This window comes from Theobroma cacao, chromosome 2 (assembly GCF_000208745.1).
Source record: "Theobroma cacao cultivar B97-61/B2 chromosome 2, Criollo_cocoa_genome_V2, whole genome shotgun sequence".
In the NCBI taxonomy this organism is placed as follows: domain Eukaryota; kingdom Viridiplantae; phylum Streptophyta; class Magnoliopsida; order Malvales; family Malvaceae; genus Theobroma; species Theobroma cacao.
The window spans coordinates 32,723,729-32,744,311 of NC_030851.1; the positions used below are offsets into that span (position 1 = coordinate 32,723,729).

Consider the following 20,583-nt stretch of genomic DNA (forward strand, 5'->3'; position numbering starts at 1 on the left):
GGTATTTAAAACATGCTTGAATTTTCTCACACAAATGCTCTGAGATCCCAACGTCAACAAATTTACATTCAAACACAATTATTCATCCCTTCCACAAGCAAATTTATTGATAATTGTTGCTACTAGCTGTTATAGCTAGACTGGACAGCCCTCTGCGGCGAAACCTGATACATCCATCCACACCTCATTTATGCGCCCAGTGGGATGTTTTGAAGCATTGTACTGCGCAATGCTGTAGTTATAGTTGTTTTCCGCTGCTTGCTTTAACCCTGGCAAATGTTTACCAAGGCTAGAAAGCAGAGCATCTTTCTCTTTGTCGACGTTGTCGTCCCTGGCATATCCAGGAAACATTCTGACTGCAATACAGTGACTCTCCCACTTGTCCAACTGCAAATTCAATTCAGCGGAGGGCTGTGGAGGGGACGTTTGGTCAAATGTTGGAGGCAGATAATACCTTACAATATATGCAGACCCGTGGGCTGATGGGGTGACGCTTGTTAAAACAGGAGCAGTCATTAAAAATTGGGTAGCGTTAAGGTTATCCCCATGAATATACTGATACAACCTGAAACAAGCAATACAATGATAAAGAAAGAACAAGGTGAGAATTTAATAGTGTCCACATTTACTAGGGAAAAGTTAGTAGGAGGTGAATATACGAGTAGGAAACCTGTGAAAGCCATCTCTGGTGGAATTCTCAAAGGAAGTCCCATAGACAAGAGCAGACATCCAGGACATTTCTTCGTACAATCTTACTTCAAAATCAGATTCTAAGTGCACCACTCTGAATTGTGGAGATTCAATCGTGTAGGCTGAAATTAGCACGAAACACTTAGCACTTGGATAACTTACTGCCGCTGTCATTGTCACTATCAAGAGAAACAGCTTTTCCATTCTTTGATTGTTTTTTCTTGCTGTATAACGATGAGTGCCTTAGCCCTGGCTTATATAACCAACAGAATGCCACTTGGGATGCCGGTTTTATCCTTCTTTATGCTGTTATTTCACAATACACATAACTGCAGTGTCATTAGTTAAGGCCCCATTGTTTGATTGGCTTTTCTGGTTTGCGCTTCCACCTTTAGTTAATGTTCATTATTCATGTTTTTTAATAGAAAAGGATAGCGATATAGCAGCTATAGCACATTGCTCAGTGAAACTGAAGGAATGATGAACTGAGAAAATTGTGATTTGACCAGTAAGTACTACCACCTTCAGTAAACCGTAGGTATGAGCAAAATCTCAAACAGAAATCTTTCGACTACTAGAGTAAATAGCATTAGTATTGATTTAAATTTCATGTTACAGCAGGGAACAGCTGTTGTAATTGACCAACAACGGATGCCTGCCATGCCACCCCGTTTTCCCCTAGCAGGAAAAAACGGAAGAAAACGTGATGGAATATCTTATTCTTATAATAATCATACTATCGTTTAGTACTTTTTATTTTGGTTGGTGCGAGTGATTCATCAGTACACCAAATATAAATGCAACAATGATAAGGTGACATCTGAGCAGCAATATTTGTCACAGCAGAACAAGTTCTCCCCGTTGGTTTTTTCTTTAGACTGGGAGCGTAAAGCAAATGGAAATGGTGCGCATATAAGAGAGGACAAACTATATATGTTGTTCTCGACATGTAAGAGGAAAAACTCTGTAATTGACACTTGGTCATCCAAGCATCATCCTCCTGATCATGTGACCAAATCACACAAAAATCTGGTATAGATTACTCTTCAAATTAAGACAAGTGAAAGAAGGCAGACAAGGAGAATCAAGATCTGATTTATGGCCAATAATCAAAGCATTAGTGGCCTCTGAGGCTCATGGATTTAACTTTGTCAATTTCTGCCCCCACTTTGCAAAATCTTAAGCAGCTGAGCAAAGTGCAGTCTATCTCTAATCATTGAGGGTACTAATTCATTTAATTGGTCCCTAACAACCTCAAGTTGAGCAACTAAGCAAGTTGATAAGTCATTTTTAGTACGATACTAGGAAGCAAAAACACAAGGGAAACCAAAAACTGGTTAATGATCCACTTAAATGTATATATATATTGCAAATTTCTACGTGGATGGACCAAAGGGATCTAAAGTCTACAGGTTAAAGATGCAGTCAACCAAAAAAACAGATGATGGTATTCATAAGAAACTAGTGGCGAAAACGTGCCTTCAAAATCTACTGATTAATATAAGTTATCTTGGATTAGTGGATGATTTAAAAAATGGCAGAAAATAAATAAAGAAGGAAAAAAGAGGCTGTATATGTACCACCAAAGGAGTGACGTCTGTCTATCGGTGAAGTCCTAGCTGAAAAGTGAGCCTTCATTCCAGGGTTGGATTAGCAACTTGCCACTTGTCATCAGGATAACAATATTATTATTTATTACTTCAGCTTTTATATGTATATATATACATACATATGAGACGGTGAAAAAAAACTTGAAAAATGCAGTTTTGTGATGAAAAAATGGTATTTTTTTCTTATTTATTTCCTACTAAATGAAGGAAAAGAAAAGAAACACTAAATGTTTTTTCACTCCGTTCCCTTCTTACCAAACATATTGTAAATCCAAAGAAGGAACTATTAACTTCCTTAAGCTATTACGTTGTTGAACTTCTCGTAGAACATAATAAATTAGATGGAGTAGACAGCTTTGCTGGTTAAAATTTCATGGGTGTATGTCCTGTACGCATGCATGATTTAATTTGGGCCTCTGGGTTGAAAGTAGTGATTATGAATTCCAACATAATAGTATGCTTGAACTGGCTCTAGTTGTTGGTCTAAGCCCCCTGGCTCAACCCTGCTTGCTTAGTCCCAAAAAAATGAGCTACACTCGGTTCGCTAAGCCCAGAGTCCGAATTCCCAGTCAGTTCGAAGCAAAATGATTAATTGGGACGAGATGGATTCTTCAAGGAAGCCTTTGCTTATCCCATCTGGGCCCAACTGACAGACCCATTAGCAGACAAACGAGAGGATCCTAGCCGGTTACCTCTCAGGCCTTGAATGACAAGAAGGAATGAACTAAGCAAGAGTTTTATACCACGCCACCACTTGGAGGATTGATATGATCAAGTTGCATGTGCAAGTAACATTAGATGAAGCTGATGAGCATGATTAAATATCATTATGTGTCGTCCCCATAACAAAGCAACGTGAAGAGACTGGCAGATGATGTACTTGGTTATACCCAACATCATGATGATGCATTAGCAAATATGGTCCATAAGATGATGCCTTAAGCATGCCTCAGCCCCAAAGAAAACAAGAAAATAAAAAGATCAGATTGGGTGCAAAATCCTCCTTTTTCCCAACAATTTCCACCCTCCCAAATCATGGGTTTTATTTCCTTTTAGGCAAATAAGCATTTTGGGCTAGAGGGGATGTGGTCAGCGACATCTTTCAAGGGGAATGTCTCTTTGTAAGCACTTTTGAGGTTATATTTCTACCTTGATTAAGCTGGGAAAGCTGACCATGCTCCCTTGGACGAAATCATTGCTCAACATCCATGTCCCCATGCTTAAAAGCCTTTTGCAACCCCTCCTTTTATACCCTTTCAAAGAGCTTTTTGTATTTTTTTTTTAAGAAAAAAACAATAGATATTGCTACACACAAATAGAGGATGAGAGAATCAAATGAAGCGCGTATCATATGGTAGAATGCAGATACAGTGTTTGTGAATTGATGAGTTATAAGCTTTAAACAAGTACCACTCTTCCTCATGATTCTATTCTCTTCTTTTCATGTGGGTCTTAAGTGGAATTCGCTTTACTGTTATTCCACTTTTTAACTATTATTCTCAAGCTCGGTTCTTTGATGCTATTCTTCTTACGAAAATTGCCAATTTATTTTGGATTTCTTGTTTCTTCATCTTTATCTTTTGCTTTATGCTTTGGTTGCTTCTGCGAAGATTGAGGAAAAGAGTTTTACAACTACAAAAACCATTTAAATTCCAGTTAAATTTGAGAAAGATTCTAAATTTGTTATGTACCCTCTTAAGAGTAAAAGCATTGTCCGAAGAGTAAAGGGTTCCTCGTCGAATCCCTTATCCTATAGTCTCAGTTTTCCTGTTTTAAGTGGGATGGAATAATTATGTCATAGCTTGTGAAGGTTCCTTTAGGACTTAATTTGAAATGAAAGATGAGGCTGACCAAAGCTTTGTCATCCCATCTTACAAGTCAAGAAATTACAACAATGTCATCATTACAAAGCGCCCTTTTTTTCCTTTGGAGAGTTAGCCAACAGCCAGCAGCCCACTACATTTGTGGAGTTAAACCTTACATTCGCTTTCACATTCTATGGTCATGAGTCCTTTTTCGAGGCTTCCAGGGTTGGAATTCTGTCCTAAAAAGCTCACCTTTGGTTCTTTGTGGGGTTCTTAAAGAATCCAGTCCTAGTCATGTTGTCTCTAAATCTAAGCCATCGTTGCAATGAAAGGTCTTGGTCAACTGGCTTGTAAAAACCATAACAAAAAAGAAAATGGGTCTTTGGTCAATTGGATCTCTCAGCTTTTAGACAGGACCCATGTTGCTACATGGACACAAGATAAAAATGGGTTTTCACTGGGCCGGGGCTGCCGACAGGGAAACCTGTAGCACCAGCTTAAAGGGAAATTTGCCAGATCAATATGAAACGTAGTGTACTGATTTTACATTATTATTGAATATCTTTAATGAAACATGAACAAAGGAAAAAATATATGTGTATATTATATCTTTTTCTTTTGAAGTGACCTTACATGTCATTCACTCATCATCTAGAGTCAATGCAAACCCAATTACATAGCCACTTGAAATGTCAAAAAAGGGGACCTTTGGCTTCCACTCTCAAGTGTCTATTTAACTGTGGAATGTGGACCTTGTTTGAATACTTAAACATCCTTCTTTCCTTTTCATGTATTCGCCTTGAACCCCCATTTCATTCTCAACATGGCGACACCATCATTATATCTTGCTATATTTTTCCATATAAAAAAAAAATGAACAGTAGAGAGATAAGTATTCATGGACAAAAATCAATGCTGCTGCTGCTCAGGTCTTCCAAGTTACTACGTTGGGAAATTTCTACATCTTTCAATGCTTCCTTTCTTTAAAATATTTTTTTGATTATCCATTAAATCTAAATATTTTAACATGATCACTAAAAACGTAACCAATCAAATTATATAATTGGCAATCTAAAACCTTTCAGCTCAAACACCACTAAACTTTTCTAAATCTTGGACCATTTCTTATGGACAATAAAAACTAGTAAGGCTGACCTAAGTCTACAACCATAACAATGATGACTATATGTGCTTTATTTTTTTAATAGTATTTAAAGAATAATAATCTGAGTACCCAAATCAAGGCAATCTCTTAATTTGACAAATTGGGCTTGTTTATACCATCTTTTGGGGTGTTTCTAACAATTTCAGGTTCAGCTTTTTTCTTCTCTGAAGATGATGAAAAGGGTAACACTGAATTTTAGTGTAAAGATTACATCACATGGCTCTTCGGAACACAATCACCATCAGCCCTCTTCTCCCCTCGAAAGAGGCAATTATAAATTCCATATGCACTCGTCTAACTTCAATGGTTCAATTTCCTCTGCCTCAGAACTCGGAAGGTTTCTGAAATCAATTAATTAAGTTACATAAACGGAGGGGAAAAGAAGATACTTGCTTCAGTTTATCTAGATTCCTGTCGTGAGGCCCTTTATATATATATATATATATATATTAAAGAATTAATTACTGTTTAAGAGTTTGTATTGATTTCTTCTTTTTTTTGTTCTTTGGGGAAGGAATTGAATCATAGTTTAAGAAAGAGGTTGGCCATGCAGGAGAAGGCAAATCTAAGAATAATAAGGTCACCTTCGGCATAAGCTAATTAATCAAAACTGAGAGAGTCCCAGTTACAAAAAGATAAAGCATTAGGGACACAGCGTGCTAATTAACGTTTTGTTTTGCTTATAATTGTATGCCAAAAAAATATTGTATATACAAAGTGTTGAACCTAATAATTGTATTCATCTAATAATTACTGTAAGTTAAACTTTTTCTTTATAAAGAAATTTTCATGTGCATGATGTGCCCCCGTCAAAAAAGCAGCTGCATGTTGCTTTAGCAGCCTTTTGGTGTCAACTTTCAAAGGATTTTGACATGCTTAGTTTCTTGTGTTTTGATCCCACATTACAGCTTTAAAAAGCATGTTTTCGAATTATGCCACTGGGGTAAATCACATTTCTTAAGTTGAGTTCGGTACATTAAATTTTAAATTTCTTTGGTTCATATAAAATTTTAGAGAAATATATATATATATATATATATATATATATATATATATTAAAATCCTGTTTGGTTCAAGGAAAATTTGAAAGGAAAACAATATATATTTTTCTTAGATTTTATTTTCTCCTGTTTGATGGCCGGGAAAATACGAAGGGAAAAATCTGCAATAACTTTTTGCTCCAACTTTCATTCAAAAAACATGACGAAATTGGGGGAAACATTTTCCAGCCCATCGCGCCTAAAGATCTGACTTTTCTATTCAATACCCCGTTTCTATTAACGACCAGGTAGTCTTGCCACATGTCCATATTTTATTGGTTCGACTTTTTTATTTTGTCTAGATCTCACTTCTGTTAAGCCCACGGCATAACAGCGAGCTCATTTTCCTCGCTCTTTTCCGGTGAAAGTGAGAGAAAATAGTTAACTATTTTAAATTTTAGTCCATAGAATTTTCACTAAGAAAATTACGTATCAATTTTTCCGTTTAGGAATTTTAGATTTACAATATAAAATTTTAAGCATTAATTGTCGAAACACCAAAATAGTTTAAATTTAACTTTTTTAAATAAAAATATATGTAATTATTATAAAGTTTAAAGTATTTTAATTTGTACAAGTCTTTTTAGTGTGAACATAATGGTGGTTCCAAACTTTTGAGTTGCAGTGCCTACAACTTTGATCGATGAATTTAATTGCCGCAGCTGGAAAACGAAGGCATAGTGGATAGCTGCACTGAGATATCTTCATTATTTAGCCAATTGAGACAATGTGGGCCAAATTTTCCATTTACTTTGTTTGCAATGGTGGGTGAGTGAGTCTAAGAAAGGATTTATTGCAACAAAATGTAGAGAAAACTTAAAATAAGAAACTAATTGACTGCTAGGCATCATTGCCAGAGCCCCTAAAAAGGGGATAGATATGTAGGGGAACGCTGGGAAAGGCAAACGCTGCCTTTGTGCCCTTACCACTCACCATCCGTCTAAGTATTTACATTCATGTATTCCTAATCAACAGTCTAGAACTTTATTATTTTGTTTTTTTGAAAGTTAATCTAGCACTTTATTTATCAACAATATTATATATATATATATATATATATATATATATATTGAATTACTATTTGAAAGAATAAAATAATACTATAGTAAATAACTTTGGAATTGTACCCTCCGGTACTCCTCCTCCACTTTGGCATTACCTCTGAATCTGATTAATGCTTTTCAGAAGGAAGAAAAAAAAATAAAAGAAAATCGATTTTACGATGGACTAATGGCTTTGACCATGACATCATTGTTTTAATCTAACAGCCTTCGATCGGTTTACCTTTGCAAATGTTCTTTTCATCTTAGAGGTAGCATAGCTCGATGTCTTGTCCCTTATTCAAATTATTGGGATGATTGTTTTCCTTGCAATTCTTTTGACATCTCTGTATCTTTAGGAAGGAGCAAAATACAGCAATCTATAGCAGCATTAGCAAACAAATCAAAGTCGAGCCCCTAAATACAAACACAAACGAGACATGGGTGGAACCATAATCAAATTGAGCATGCAATGCATTTGCATGGGTGTCTGCATAGGCATGCAGTGGCAGTGCACATAACCGAGTGCGCGTGCCAACACAGTAGCCCCCAACACATTAACAAATTGGCTCTCTCTCTCTCTCTGAAAACGACACTTTTAAAAGTTGTTGTCACGTAACCGAAGAGAAAGAAAATTCCATTGGTTTTAAGACGACACACTAAAACCACGGATAGTGATGATTTATCTTATTTATGTTTGACTGTCTATGAGTTGACCCACCAAATCTGCAATCCTCCATCTCAGGCACATGTTGATTACTGTAGTGTTGGCAACAACTGATAATTTTTATTTTTATTTTTATTTTTTTGTTGAGAGGGTTCTAATTATCCAAATCCTAGGAAATTAATGTTAATCTAAATTAAACAATCTTAGGGAAATTAAAGTGGGTAAGCTTTAGCTTGTTAAATCTTTATAATGGTTTATTTGGGAGATAATAAAAACAGAGTAGCTGACACAAGGAACATCTAGGGAAGTGAGAAAGGGAACACCCTAAAGCAAAGAACTTTGGAAACCCAGAATCCAGTGTAATTCCTGTCCTCAGAAACCAAAGTAAAGAATAACAGAAATCAGTGCCATTTTTCCCTATAAAATTAACACAAAAGCTAAAGTTTCAGTCCTTGTATTGGAGACTGGAAACACAACCCTTCACCTCTCTCTCTCTCCAAAATTCTTTTTTAAAATATTTAAATCCTAAGCATGATTTCATCACTTCTTAGTATTTATATCGCCACACCCACATGGGCAAAACTTTAAGAAAACTCAACCCCATTTGTGTGTTTTTCTAATCAGGCAAATGCTTAGAAGTTCAAGCCAAGGTGTCAGAACATAAAAACCGAGACATTAGAAGCTGTGAGAGAAGAAAGAAGAAGAAGAAGAAGAGATTTTTTTTTTTTCAATTCCTGGGTGTTTTCAAGAGCTTTGGAAATGGTGAGAGAGTGAAGTGCTCGACGAAGTTTTCTTACAACGGTGATCTTGTGTTGGATGGATTTGGAGGGAGCTTCATTTCTAAAGGAAAAAACTAGAAATAGATGGTGCTGTTTCGGTCACAGAAGAAGACAACACCAATGTACACAAACGGAAACCGATATAGCGCAAGAACCAACAAGAGGAAATTTCTCAAAAATGGCTTCTTGCTGTTGTAAGATCTCACCAATCATTCCCATTTTTGTATTCTTTCTTCTTGTTTCTTCTTCAATTTGTCCTGTCTATGCGTCGGAAACCGGCAATCTCCATGCAAGCAATCAAACTTTCCGGCCAGAAGAAGAGTTACAAAAGTTGACAATAATAAGAAAACGTCTCAAAAAGATCAACAAGCCAGCAGTCAAGACAATTCAGGCAATTCCCCTTAATTTGCCTCAGCTATTGATCCCTCATTAGGCATTGACTTCCTCTGTTTTTCGTTCTGTTTTTCTCTAAATAGTTTGGCTTTCTTCTTTTTCATATTCTTCGGTTTGTTGGTGCAGAGTCCAGATGGTGATTTCATAGATTGTGTTTTATTACATCATCAACCAGCCTTTGATCATCCTGAATTAAAAGGACAAAAACCATTGGTAATTAAAATCTTTCTTATATGCATTTATTTTTGGTTTTTATGACAAATGAACTTCTATGGAATTTAACAGCTTCAGATATTCTTGAATTTGCAGGATCCACCAGAAAGACCAAGTGGTCATAACCCAAATGGGATGGCGGCGGAAGATTTTCAGCTGTGGAGCATGTCTGGTGAATCATGTCCGGAAGGAACAATTCCAATCAGAAGAACAACTGAACAAGACATGTTAAGGGCCAGTTCTGTAAGAAGATTTGGAAGGAAACCGAGAAGACGTGTTAGAAGAGACTCAACTAGCAATGGCCATGAGGTAGGTACCTTAACAAATACTACCTTGGAATACAGAAATTAGTCCTACAATGCTTTTTTCTTTGCTTTCCTTTTGTCCTTTTTTTATTCTTTTTTGTCCCACAAGAGTTTATAAAAACAGCACCAACAATCAGCTAAGGCCATTCAGAAGACGGTAAACAAAGTAGTCAAAGTGAATAGCAAAACGAGGCTTGCCCATTGTCTCCTTTTCCATGCCTACTTAATTAAAGATGACAAACTTATTGAACTTATCAAAGAAAAAGAAAGAGGAAGAGGATACCCGAAAACGGCTTTTTCAATTTTCTTTTATGTATTTTCTACTGCTAAAACCGAAAAGCTCATTTGTTGCTTCCTTCTCTTGTTTTCAGTTGGTTTTTCAGTCTGTATTTCTCTAAACCCTAACTGAAATCAGTGGAGAAGAAAAATTCTCTGTGGTAGAAAGAGAGCTAACAACAGTCCATGAAGTGCTAATCATTCTTTTTGGAAAGTAAATTAAAAGCAGGAACAGGTGTAACATGGCTCAAACCATGACCAAAATAGTACAGCGTGATCAATTTTGTAGTCCTCTTTAGCAGAAAATGGAATCTTTGGTAAATAGCTTCTTCTTTAATTCTAGTTCGGTGTTTAAACGCAGCAGTGAAATTCCTATTTGTAGTCACTGCAGACTTTCATGGTTTCCCCGGCTAACTGTATCAGACTTCACTTATTTCTACGTACACTGATTTTTTCTTCTTTGTTAAGTCATCTGCAATTCTCTATTTTCTTTTACCCTTAGCTGTCACAGCCCGCATTTACAAATTTCTTTTTTTTTTTCCTGAAAGATTATAATATTTAACTTTTAAATACACCTATAAAAGTGAATTTAATAAATTTCTGTGAAAAAAAAAAAAGGATTTAATTATGATGGTATTGGGATACAGCATGCAGTTGGGTATGTGAGCGGAGATCAATATTATGGAGCAAAAGCAAGCATAAATGTGTGGGCACCTCGTGTCTCCAATCAATATGAATTCAGCTTATCACAACTGTGGGTCATCTCTGGTTCATTTGGCGACGATCTCAACACCATTGAAGCTGGCTGGCAGGCATGTATAATTACCCCTATATATTTAACTAGCTTTGGCGTCTTTTAACAACAAAATCTTCAATATTAAACTTGTTTCTTTTTTAGCAAAAATTTGTCTATAAAAGGTTCAGCTACCAAATACTTGGAGATTCAAAGTGTTTTTAGAAATGAATTATTATTTTATAAAATTCAATAAATAAGATTTGAAGGTTATCACATATTTTATTAAGATATATTTAAAACATTAATAAATTAATGTAATAAATAATAAAGAGACACCATAATCCCGTTTGTAAAATTTAAAACTTCTATTATAATGTAATTAGCAAGTTTAAAAGTATTTTTAACCACTCGTTAACATTTCTTAAATATTGGTATCCTAGTAATATATTAATTAAAGCTAGGTGTAAGCAGAAAACATCAATTATAGCCGCAAAGTAGTATTTGTACACATTGAATTCTATGCACTTAATGGGTTTTCACATTTAGGGCATTTATCACAGTTCAACGACCTCTCCCTTTCGTTGTAGTTTTAATTTTGTATTTGTAGCAATAGATGCTAAATTGCCAATTCATTCCTTTGTTTTTTTGAATGCAGGTAAGCCCAGAGCTATATGGGGACAATTATGCTAGATTCTTCACTTATTGGACCGTAAGTATTCTAAAATTATTTGGAAAAAATTCTTTGCTTTATTAAGCTCTATCTTAAAGCATAAGATAAATCATTTCAAATTAATGCTTTAGCATGATTTTTTGCAGACGGACGCATACCAAGCAACTGGTTGCTATAATTTGCTCTGCTCCGGATTTGTTCAAACTAATAATAGAATAGCAATTGGAGCTGCAATCTCCCCAACATCATCATACAATGGCGGACAATTTGATATCAGCCTCTTGGTTTGGAAGGTAAATACTAACTTGCAATTGCTATATAATTTCAAAAGAAGAGAAAAGTTTGAACTATATTGGTGGTATTTGGTAAAGTAAAGCTTGGGTTCAACATTTATGCGACACACGTGCGCTGTGATTTTGCATCATGGATTTGGTCGTGGATGTCCCCAAACTCTGGACCATAGGATCTCAATACTTTTCTTCAACTTAGAAAACGTCCATGAAAAGACGCAAGGGCGGCTTGTACAAGTAATAACGTAGTATAAGTAATACACACCATAAATATTTCCTTTGGTACCAAGCATTATGATATGTGAGAACTTTATTCATGGCTAGCTCTATTCAAGCACTACAATGGTGCGCTTCCCCGCGTGCACTGTTAAACCGGAATAATGCCCTTAATTCCCAACTGCTTTTTTGCTTTGCAAGATTCTATTCTTTTCCAAGTAAAAGAGCTTCTTGTGCCCGACCCCCTTCAACCTTTTTTCATTTTTCTTTTGGGGAGGGGAGGGGATAATTTTACGATCAACTTTGTGAATAAGAGAATCATTAATTCTACCATGAAACTTGCTTTTCGTAACCTTTACTTTTAACACACTAATTAACTCAACCTGTATTGCAATTAATGCAACATCCTTAATGCGTGCGAAAAGGAGAAAACTTAACAGCTTTTAAAATACCGTATTTGGTGTAGGATCCAAAGCATGGAAATTGGTGGCTGGAATTCGGATCGGGGATCCTGGTAGGATACTGGCCATCATTCTTGTTCACTCACCTAAGGGATCACGCAAGCATGGTACAATTTGGTGGAGAAATTGTGAACTCAAGGCCAGGAGGCTTTCACACCTCAACAGAAATGGGCAGTGGTCATTTTGCAGGGGAAGGCTTTGGAAAGGCATCGTATTTTCGAAATTTGCAAGTCGTTGATTGGGATAATAACTTAATCCCATTGGCAAATCTCCGGGTCCTGGCAGATCATCCAAACTGCTATGATATCCAAGGAGGGATTAATAGAGTGTGGGGGAATTACTTTTACTATGGAGGACCTGGAAGAAATGTTAGGTGTCCCTAAAGGGATGGGTATAGGATGGAAAATATTTTTCTTTTCTCTTTTTAATATATAGTTTTTTTTTTCTTCAATACTTGTTGGGTGATATTGGGTTTCTGCTGGAGATCATCCAGTGAGTTTGGGCCTATGGGGTATTCTTATAATTATTTTTCCTTGTTAATCCAAATTTTTTTCGATTGTTCTTTTTTCTTTCAACTAACAGGTGTCCATTAATTATACCACCTTTTGGGACTGTTGTGTAAATGTGGAAAAAATGATGGAATATAATGAATACAGTATGGGTTGTGGTTCCTCTCTTCCTTCTCTTGTCCCTGTTGGGAAGATTTTCAAGGGTGCAAAGGTTTAGATTAGAAAACTGGCACTTCGTATTCAACATTGGCAACTAAATGATTAAACAAGGCATCTAATAAATACCCCAATATGGACCACTGAAATGGAAGGAAATCTAACCACATTGTTTTATATAGTTAGATGCATTAACCATGCACATGCATTTTCCTTCACCATTGCTTCAGCTCATACAATATCACATCTCTCTGTAATGTCGTTTTCTTATGTTAAGATAATGTTTTGGATTAATGTTGGCAGCCATTATTGCCCCGCTTATGATATCTCTAGATTACTACTTAAATTACTCAATAGCATTTTGCCTTTTAGTTTACTCTGTAATGAAGTCAAGCCACTAGCGACAGGAAACTACATACTGGTTTGCAGTTGAAAGTGTGCCATGCATTGATTTTATGCGCACTAACCATGTTAAATGCTTAAGCACTAATATCTGTGTTGTGTGGTCACATAGCTAAATGACTAATTATCTTAATTACTATGTGTTTTCCTTATCATCTTTTTTTTCCTTTATATTTATGTTTATTATTAGTCAATTATAATTTGCAAAGACCAGAAAGGGTTACAAGCTGGAAATCAAGATTACATACTCTGTAATTGCTTTCATACCAAGGGAAAGTCAAAGAAAGTGTAAAGGACAACCTCAGGTGCAATTTCGACGTGAACAAGTAGAGCTAGAGTTTTCAGTTAATGGGCGAAAATCTTATATAAAATTAAGTGTTTAATTTTTTTTTTATACTAAACAATGAATCCATATCCAATATATCAAGTAATTTAATACAATAAGCATAAAATTATAAAAAAAAAAAACATAACTTAAAAAAAATAATTATTTGAGCTGAACATAAAAGTTCGTGTTTGTGATGCTGTAGCATATTAAAAGTTTAAACTGCATGTTAATTTTTACACAAGTTTAAGTTAAGAGCTTTAATATAGGAGTAACAAGTTATACAAATTAAAATTGATACAATAAATATTGGTATTTTCTCTTTAAGAGACTTCATCAATAAATTTGTCTTTCAAAAAATAAATATTGGTATTTCAAATAATTTAAATTGTTAAGAAAACAACCTATAAAAAGTATACTAGAATAAATTCTAATGGAAATTGAAGAGGAATTGGTGATTAGTTAATTTCGAATGTTTTTGAAAAAGTTTTGACTCGACACACACGATTCTTTTTTCAAATTGATTTTTACATAAGTAAATTAAATTATTTAAGAGGAGAAATGAACTTTGTATGTAGTTGAGTCAAAAACCTATATACATATACTATATATATATATATATATATATATATATATATANAACTAATATATATATATATATATATATATATATATATATATATATATAATACAGTTAAGATTTGTTATTGATTATTTAATTATTGATTAATGAGAAGCATTAATTCAACGTTAATTACTTTTCTAATTTAACAAAAAATAGTATATAAAATTATCAATATAATACAGACATAAAACAGCCCGCGCGTACTCCTTTTCCAGTGCTCGAGGTCAATATATAGCATACCAAAAATCATGGATGAGTCATTAATGATCATTATCTCAACTTAACAAAATTAGAGCATTACTCGATCATTTCTTTAACGCCTAGTGGCTACAACAACTTTTAGAACCGAAAGCTTCTCAACCCTTCAATCTTCAAAGGATAAACACCTAGAATAGTTTGCATTCATTTTTAAGATTAATTAAGGATGCTTTCGGCTTTGGATGATGGATTAATCCTACCAACCGGCAAATGGTGCAACGCGCATATATTCGGAAATTCAATGCATCCTTTCTAGGGACAAGATTATTTTTCTATGCTCCCCTTTTGTAAATTTCTCTTATTAAAAACAACAATTTCATGAGCTCCTTATTATCACTTGCACTACATAATCCTTGTTATTCAATATTCTGCTAAATAATTATATTATAAAAATTTATAATTTCTTAATTCAATTCACTAGGTAAAAACGTTCTTTCTTTCTTTGCCATTATATGTATCCAGTGCCTAAACTTAGATCTTTCCCCATGCACTTTTGGTAAATGTAAAAGGTTTATGCATGATGTAGAACTATATTTACAGCCTGTCGAAAATGAACAGTACCCATCTAAGGCAGCAAGGAATCATGGTGTAGACAAAAAATGATTTTACTTAGACGCAAAGCTGGCGTTCCTATATAATAATGCAAGCATTCATTCAAACCAAAATACTAACTTTACTTGTACCACAAGCATATACATAAATATGTATACATAGGAAGAGGATCAAAAAGGAGAGCATGGACCGACAACAAATCCAGAGAGGCAGCATTGTTAAGCTGAGTTTGGCAAAGCTTTCAATGGCAGATATGCAATCTAGCCGATGGATCCCAGTAGCTGCAATGTGCTCCCTCTTTAATTCAGCTTACCGAACCTTCACCAATACTGACAATGACTTTTGTAAGCAGCAAGGTGATTACTGTTTTCAATTAAACCGCCTCAGAATTAGAATAATTGGAATGTGGGTCCTTCCATGATCTTGTACTATCGTTCACACAATGCTAGATTAGTGTTTTTGATGGAATAATGGATGTGAGGGAATAAAAGGACGGGACAAGCCAACCATTGAGTAGAGACGTGTACAAACTTGAAACTCACTCATGACTCGAATTAGTAGTCTATTCCCCACTCTTTACGATCTCTGTCAAACAAGGCGAAGCCAATTGGACCACTGGGCTTAAGTAGAAAAATAGAAAGATCAATGTATCAGAAAACATGCATACAGTATGTTTGCCTCATTGCCTGACCTTTGAATTTGATGATCTGTATTCTGAAATGCCAGCTGCCTTGACCTCGTGGCCAGGGCTACTAAGTGGTTTATAAAGTCTGGGCTTAAAAATCCAATTTAGCCCCATCCCATTATCTCACCAAGCTAAATCAATGTGCAAGATGGTTGGAATATTGAAACAAGTTGCCATTTTGAAGGGATGGCTTTAAAAACTTTACTCATCCACTAGACAATTAAGATTCTAAGAAGGAAGCTTCTGCTTTTTTGCAGCAGCCCTTTTGGTGGTCCAAGATAAAATTGAGCATCATGCCAGTCATGGACCCAATATACATTCTCAGCACTTCCCACCAGAACAAGTATAAAAACTTATCCCACTTTTTGATATAATCCAACAGGGGCTTTAGATATTAGAAGACAGGACGACATGGCAGCTTTAAGACGGTCTTGGTAAGGACCAGCTAGTCATAGGCCGAGAGCAGTGCTACAAGGCCCACAACACGCACCAATTGGCTGAAGTACATCTGCATGCAGTTCTATTGCGTCAACCCATTTATCTATTTTGACTGATCTTGCAGTGACGGTCGGGTCACGGGTTATAAAATCTTCAATAAAGAACACCAAGCAAAGAAGCTGAATGTCATGGACCATGTGAGAAATAGAAACTGCTACATAGGACACCATTGAGGCACAACCATTTTGACAGTAATGCAACACAATGCCCTGCCAGACAATATAACCGTGGGCTTAGACAGCTCCATTCATCACACCCTTAGTTATTTCGCGAAATCTAGGGATGATCTAGCCAGTGTAGAACTGCAACTTGAAGTGCACCCTCGTTGGCAGTAGCATTTGGCAGGACACACATAATTGAACCTAATAGTCTAAATAAACATTACAAGAAAGTACATTATATGGTCTCCTAATCTATTACAACTCAACTGCCATGCAGCAATAGTGAATCTAAATTTTGTTACACATTGCCTGCAACTACAGAGATGAACAAATAGATCCTATCTGATAACATAACTTATGAGTCAACACACCTTTTCTCAAACAAAAAAAAAAACTAAATGAAAGGAGCATTCTTGGATGGACTATACCGTATTACTATGTATTGGCTCAACATGATAATTACCAATTAAATTTTATTAAAAAAAAACAGATAATTAAAGCTATTCAATATCATTTCACCAGGAATTGAAATTTCAGAACCCAACAAAATTGAGAAAACTCACTCCACAGAAATCACTTCAACCAATTTCTTACTTGCCTCACTCACTTCCACCTTTTCCATCTTCAAACGGTGATGCATCACAGGACTTGTCCTTCCAGCAGCTGCATAAGTTCTGATCAATGATTCAAACACTTCCTCTCCTACATGATCTACAGCTTTCTTCAAAATCTCCAGAAAACCTTCAGCCCCATCAACATCTTTCTCTTGCTCAAAGTGCCACATAACTGTCCCAATAGTTTTAGATGATGGCACCCACTTTCCACCATCTCCTCTGCCGGTAGATATAGCATTGGCCACACAATCAACTGCCAGCTTGATGTCCCCATTTTTCAAATAATAATCCAAAAAGATCTCCCAAGTTTTGGCATTAGGCTTCACCCCTCTCTTGCGAGCCCTCTCCTTCAGCTCTTGAGCTTTCTCTAGCAAACCCTCCTTGGCATAAGCTCCAATTAAGGCATTTGCAATCCGGATATCATAAGTAGAGCAACCTGATTCCCATTCTCTAAAGCATTTCTCTGCTCCTGGTAAATCTTTCAAGTTGACTAGTACCTGAATCATATTCAGAAAGCTTACATTGGCTGTTTTGTGAAAAGACAGCCTCAATGAACGCCATATTCGATAAACTTCAAGCAAATTTCCCACTTGGCCATACAATGTAATTAGAAAATGGAAAGCAGAAAGGTCTCTGCGGGAATTTCTCTTTTCCAATTCCTTAAGTGCCTCTTCTGCCTTTTTAAACAAGCCAGCATCCACATAAACAGATGCTATATTGCTATATGTTGTCCAATCATCATCATCTTCAGCATCTCTCTTCATTTCGTCAATAACTCTTTCAAACCCAGAAATATCATTCATAGCAGCCAGAGCCCTCATCCAAACATTGTATGTATAGGAATCTGGCATGATACCACACGACTTCATTTCCTGTATAACATCTGGGACCCTTTCCGGCTGGCCAATTTTTGTGTATAGAGTCATGAGACTGTTGTAAGACATGGAGCCTAACGGAAGGTTATGTTCCTTCATCTTTTCCATTAGAGCTTCTGCTTTTTCAGTCATCAATTCCTTACAGTAACAGTTGAGAAGGGCACCATAAGTGAGATGGTTCTTCAATGCTTCAGGAAGGTCAATAAAGTAATTTTCTGCAGCAGGAATCCCTTGAGCTTTGGCAACCAAATCAAGATGGATAGCCTGATCGCTAACTGTCTTATTCATGCCCCGCTTAGTGACCATTGTTTCAGAGAGCTGTAAAGTCAAACATCATGACATACTTAATCCATTCTGCAATTGAACCAAGGAAATCAAACAGAAAAACATCTATTCATAAAAACGAATCTGGAGCCAAGCATTAGCAACAATTATATACAAAATTGGACATTGGTTTCCACATGCTTGGACATCTTTACTTCTAAAAACAGGCCGAGCAGCTGTGTCTAAAGAAACTAGGAACAAAATCCTACAAACTACAAGCTGGAACTCAACCAGAGGCACAGTATAGTGAGATAAGATCATTTTCACTTATCTCTCTCAAAACGCTGCTACGTCTCCATTAATCCAATTATGACTTCATTTTACACTTGAAAAGTTCAAATTACTTTGCCAAGTCTACGTCTCCATTAATCACCCAATTCTACCTTTTAAGCAACTACGTCAAGTTACCTACAGTCAAACGAATAAATGGCTGGGAAGAAAAAAAGAGCCAAGATTGACATTGCTACATTAGCCGATTACCATTCATTAATCATTACCGAAGCTTCTTGCCCATTAGAAAATTAGATTAAAAAAATAGAATAAAACCCCTGATAAACCCCAAGCTTTCATCTAATAAAATAAAAAATGCACCTTGAGAGCAGGGTAATAGAGCTTGCGATGGCGAAGCTTCTTGAGAGTGTCGTCAACTTCCCATTTGTAGACGCGCTTGGAGCTCTTGAGGAACTGATTCAGCTGCTGCCGCACGCTGATTTCCGAGCTGCCGTCCTTAAAAAGCCTGTGGTAAAGTGCCTCTTCTAAGTACTTCTTCGACCTTCTGGTCACATTCTTGGTCCGTCCCAACTGTTGCATTAACGCCATTGCTTTGTTTCTGCTCGAGGGGTTAGGGTTTTAGGCTTTTTGTTTTGGATTTGGGGAAATCTTTTAGAAATGAAAGAAACCCTGAAGCGAAAGGAATAGTTGAGAGGGCGATCGCTTAGGTTTTGTGATTGGGGCGGCATGAACTTAAGTTAATATGGGCTTCCGATAAGGATTGCAAACAATATTGGCCAGATCTGTGTTCCACCCAAATATACACACACTTCCGCCTAGCGCATATTCTAAATTGAAAATGGGCCTTCCTACTTCATTGTTGGATTATATGTAACCTCTTTAGGGCCTGTTGGCCTGACTTATTTTTAGTTTAAAAATTATTATCAAGTTCATATAAAAATAATAATATTTAAAATTATATTAAAATTGTTTAATAAGTTGTTTGGTAAAATTAATTATTTAAACTTTAATTTTTTATTAAAATTACTATAAAGAGTATCATATCATGTTAAATCACTTCATAAATCAAAGTAGAACAAATCTATTTTGAGTTTATATTCGATTTTAGATATTAAACTAAAAAAATCCATAAAGCAACGAAACAATTATCGACCATGTATAGTAGTTCTAGTATTAGATTTTTTGGTAAAGAAGAGAGAAACCTTTTAAATAGTACCTAAATGCAACTTTGAATTTTGAGTTATCTTTTCTCTTAATTTTTGCAAGAACAAAAAAAACCATAATTTTGTTATTTAGTTGTTAAATCTTTTGTTTGGTTTTAGTAGTTTTTATAGAGAGATAGAGGAGAGGGATATTACGATTTTGCTTTGGAGAATGGTGATTTGCAATAAGAGAAGAAAAGAAGATTAATTGAGAAAAAGGAGTATTTTCTAAAAAGCTGTTTTGTTTTAAAAAGAAAAGAAAAGTAAACTCTTCTCTAGAGCTTTTCTTTAAGCTTTTTTTTTTAAAAAAAAATTCTTTAAAAAAAGTTATTTCTTTTTAAAGCTTCTCAAAAATCCTGTTTAATTTTGTTTTTACTTTTAAGAAATAGATAAGTAGAAAAAAATAAGTTAAATAGGCACTTAATATTATTTATTTATACAAATTGAGCCAATATATTTTCTTTTTCTTTTTTGAAAGATACAAGTCTGAAAGAAAGTTAAAAAGTCTAATCTATATATTTTCTTTTAATTATTAATATTGATCCAAACTTTAAAATTCTTCTGTCAATATGTTGCTGTGTCTCAACTATGTTGAATGATGTTGACATGGCCCATAACATAGCATCGATCATGTTGTTTAATGTTAGTGTGGTGTTTATTTTTATTTTTCTATTTTTACAATTTTTTTTAAAGTTATGAAAGAAAAAAATAGCACTAAATATTTTTTATTTCTACAAAAAGAATTTGAAAACAATTTTTTAAATACTCAAATATTATAAAAATTTAAAAGAAATTAGAATATTTTATGTT

At 35.2% G+C, this 20,583-nt stretch overlaps 3 protein-coding genes across 3 annotated transcripts; 1 reads left to right on the forward strand and 2 right to left on the reverse strand.

The window, feature by feature from the left end:
- Positions 94-894, reverse strand: LOC18609524 (heme-binding protein 2). Its single transcript, XM_007044673.2, has 2 exons — positions 671-894; positions 94-565 (listed from the first exon to the last, which is right to left on the reverse strand). Exons 1-2 carry the CDS (start codon positions 892-894, stop codon positions 136-138), a joined length of 654 nt encoding a protein of 217 aa, XP_007044735.1. The 3' UTR covers positions 94-135.
- Positions 8,316-13,030, forward strand: LOC18609522. Its single transcript, XM_018116576.1, has 7 exons — positions 8,316-9,187; positions 9,316-9,402; positions 9,499-9,711; positions 10,631-10,795; positions 11,375-11,428; positions 11,536-11,682; positions 12,362-13,030. Exons 1-7 carry the CDS (start codon positions 8,834-8,836, stop codon positions 12,737-12,739), a joined length of 1,398 nt encoding a protein of 465 aa, XP_017972065.1. The 5' UTR covers positions 8,316-8,833; the 3' UTR covers positions 12,740-13,030.
- LOC18609525 (pentatricopeptide repeat-containing protein At1g60770) lies at positions 16,723-19,289 on the reverse strand. Its single transcript, XM_007044674.2, has 2 exons — positions 18,932-19,289; positions 16,723-18,334 (listed from the first exon to the last, which is right to left on the reverse strand). The coding sequence occupies exons 1-2, from the start codon at positions 19,157-19,159 to the stop codon at positions 17,087-17,089; spliced, it is 1,476 nt and encodes a 491-aa protein (XP_007044736.2). The 5' UTR covers positions 19,160-19,289; the 3' UTR covers positions 16,723-17,086.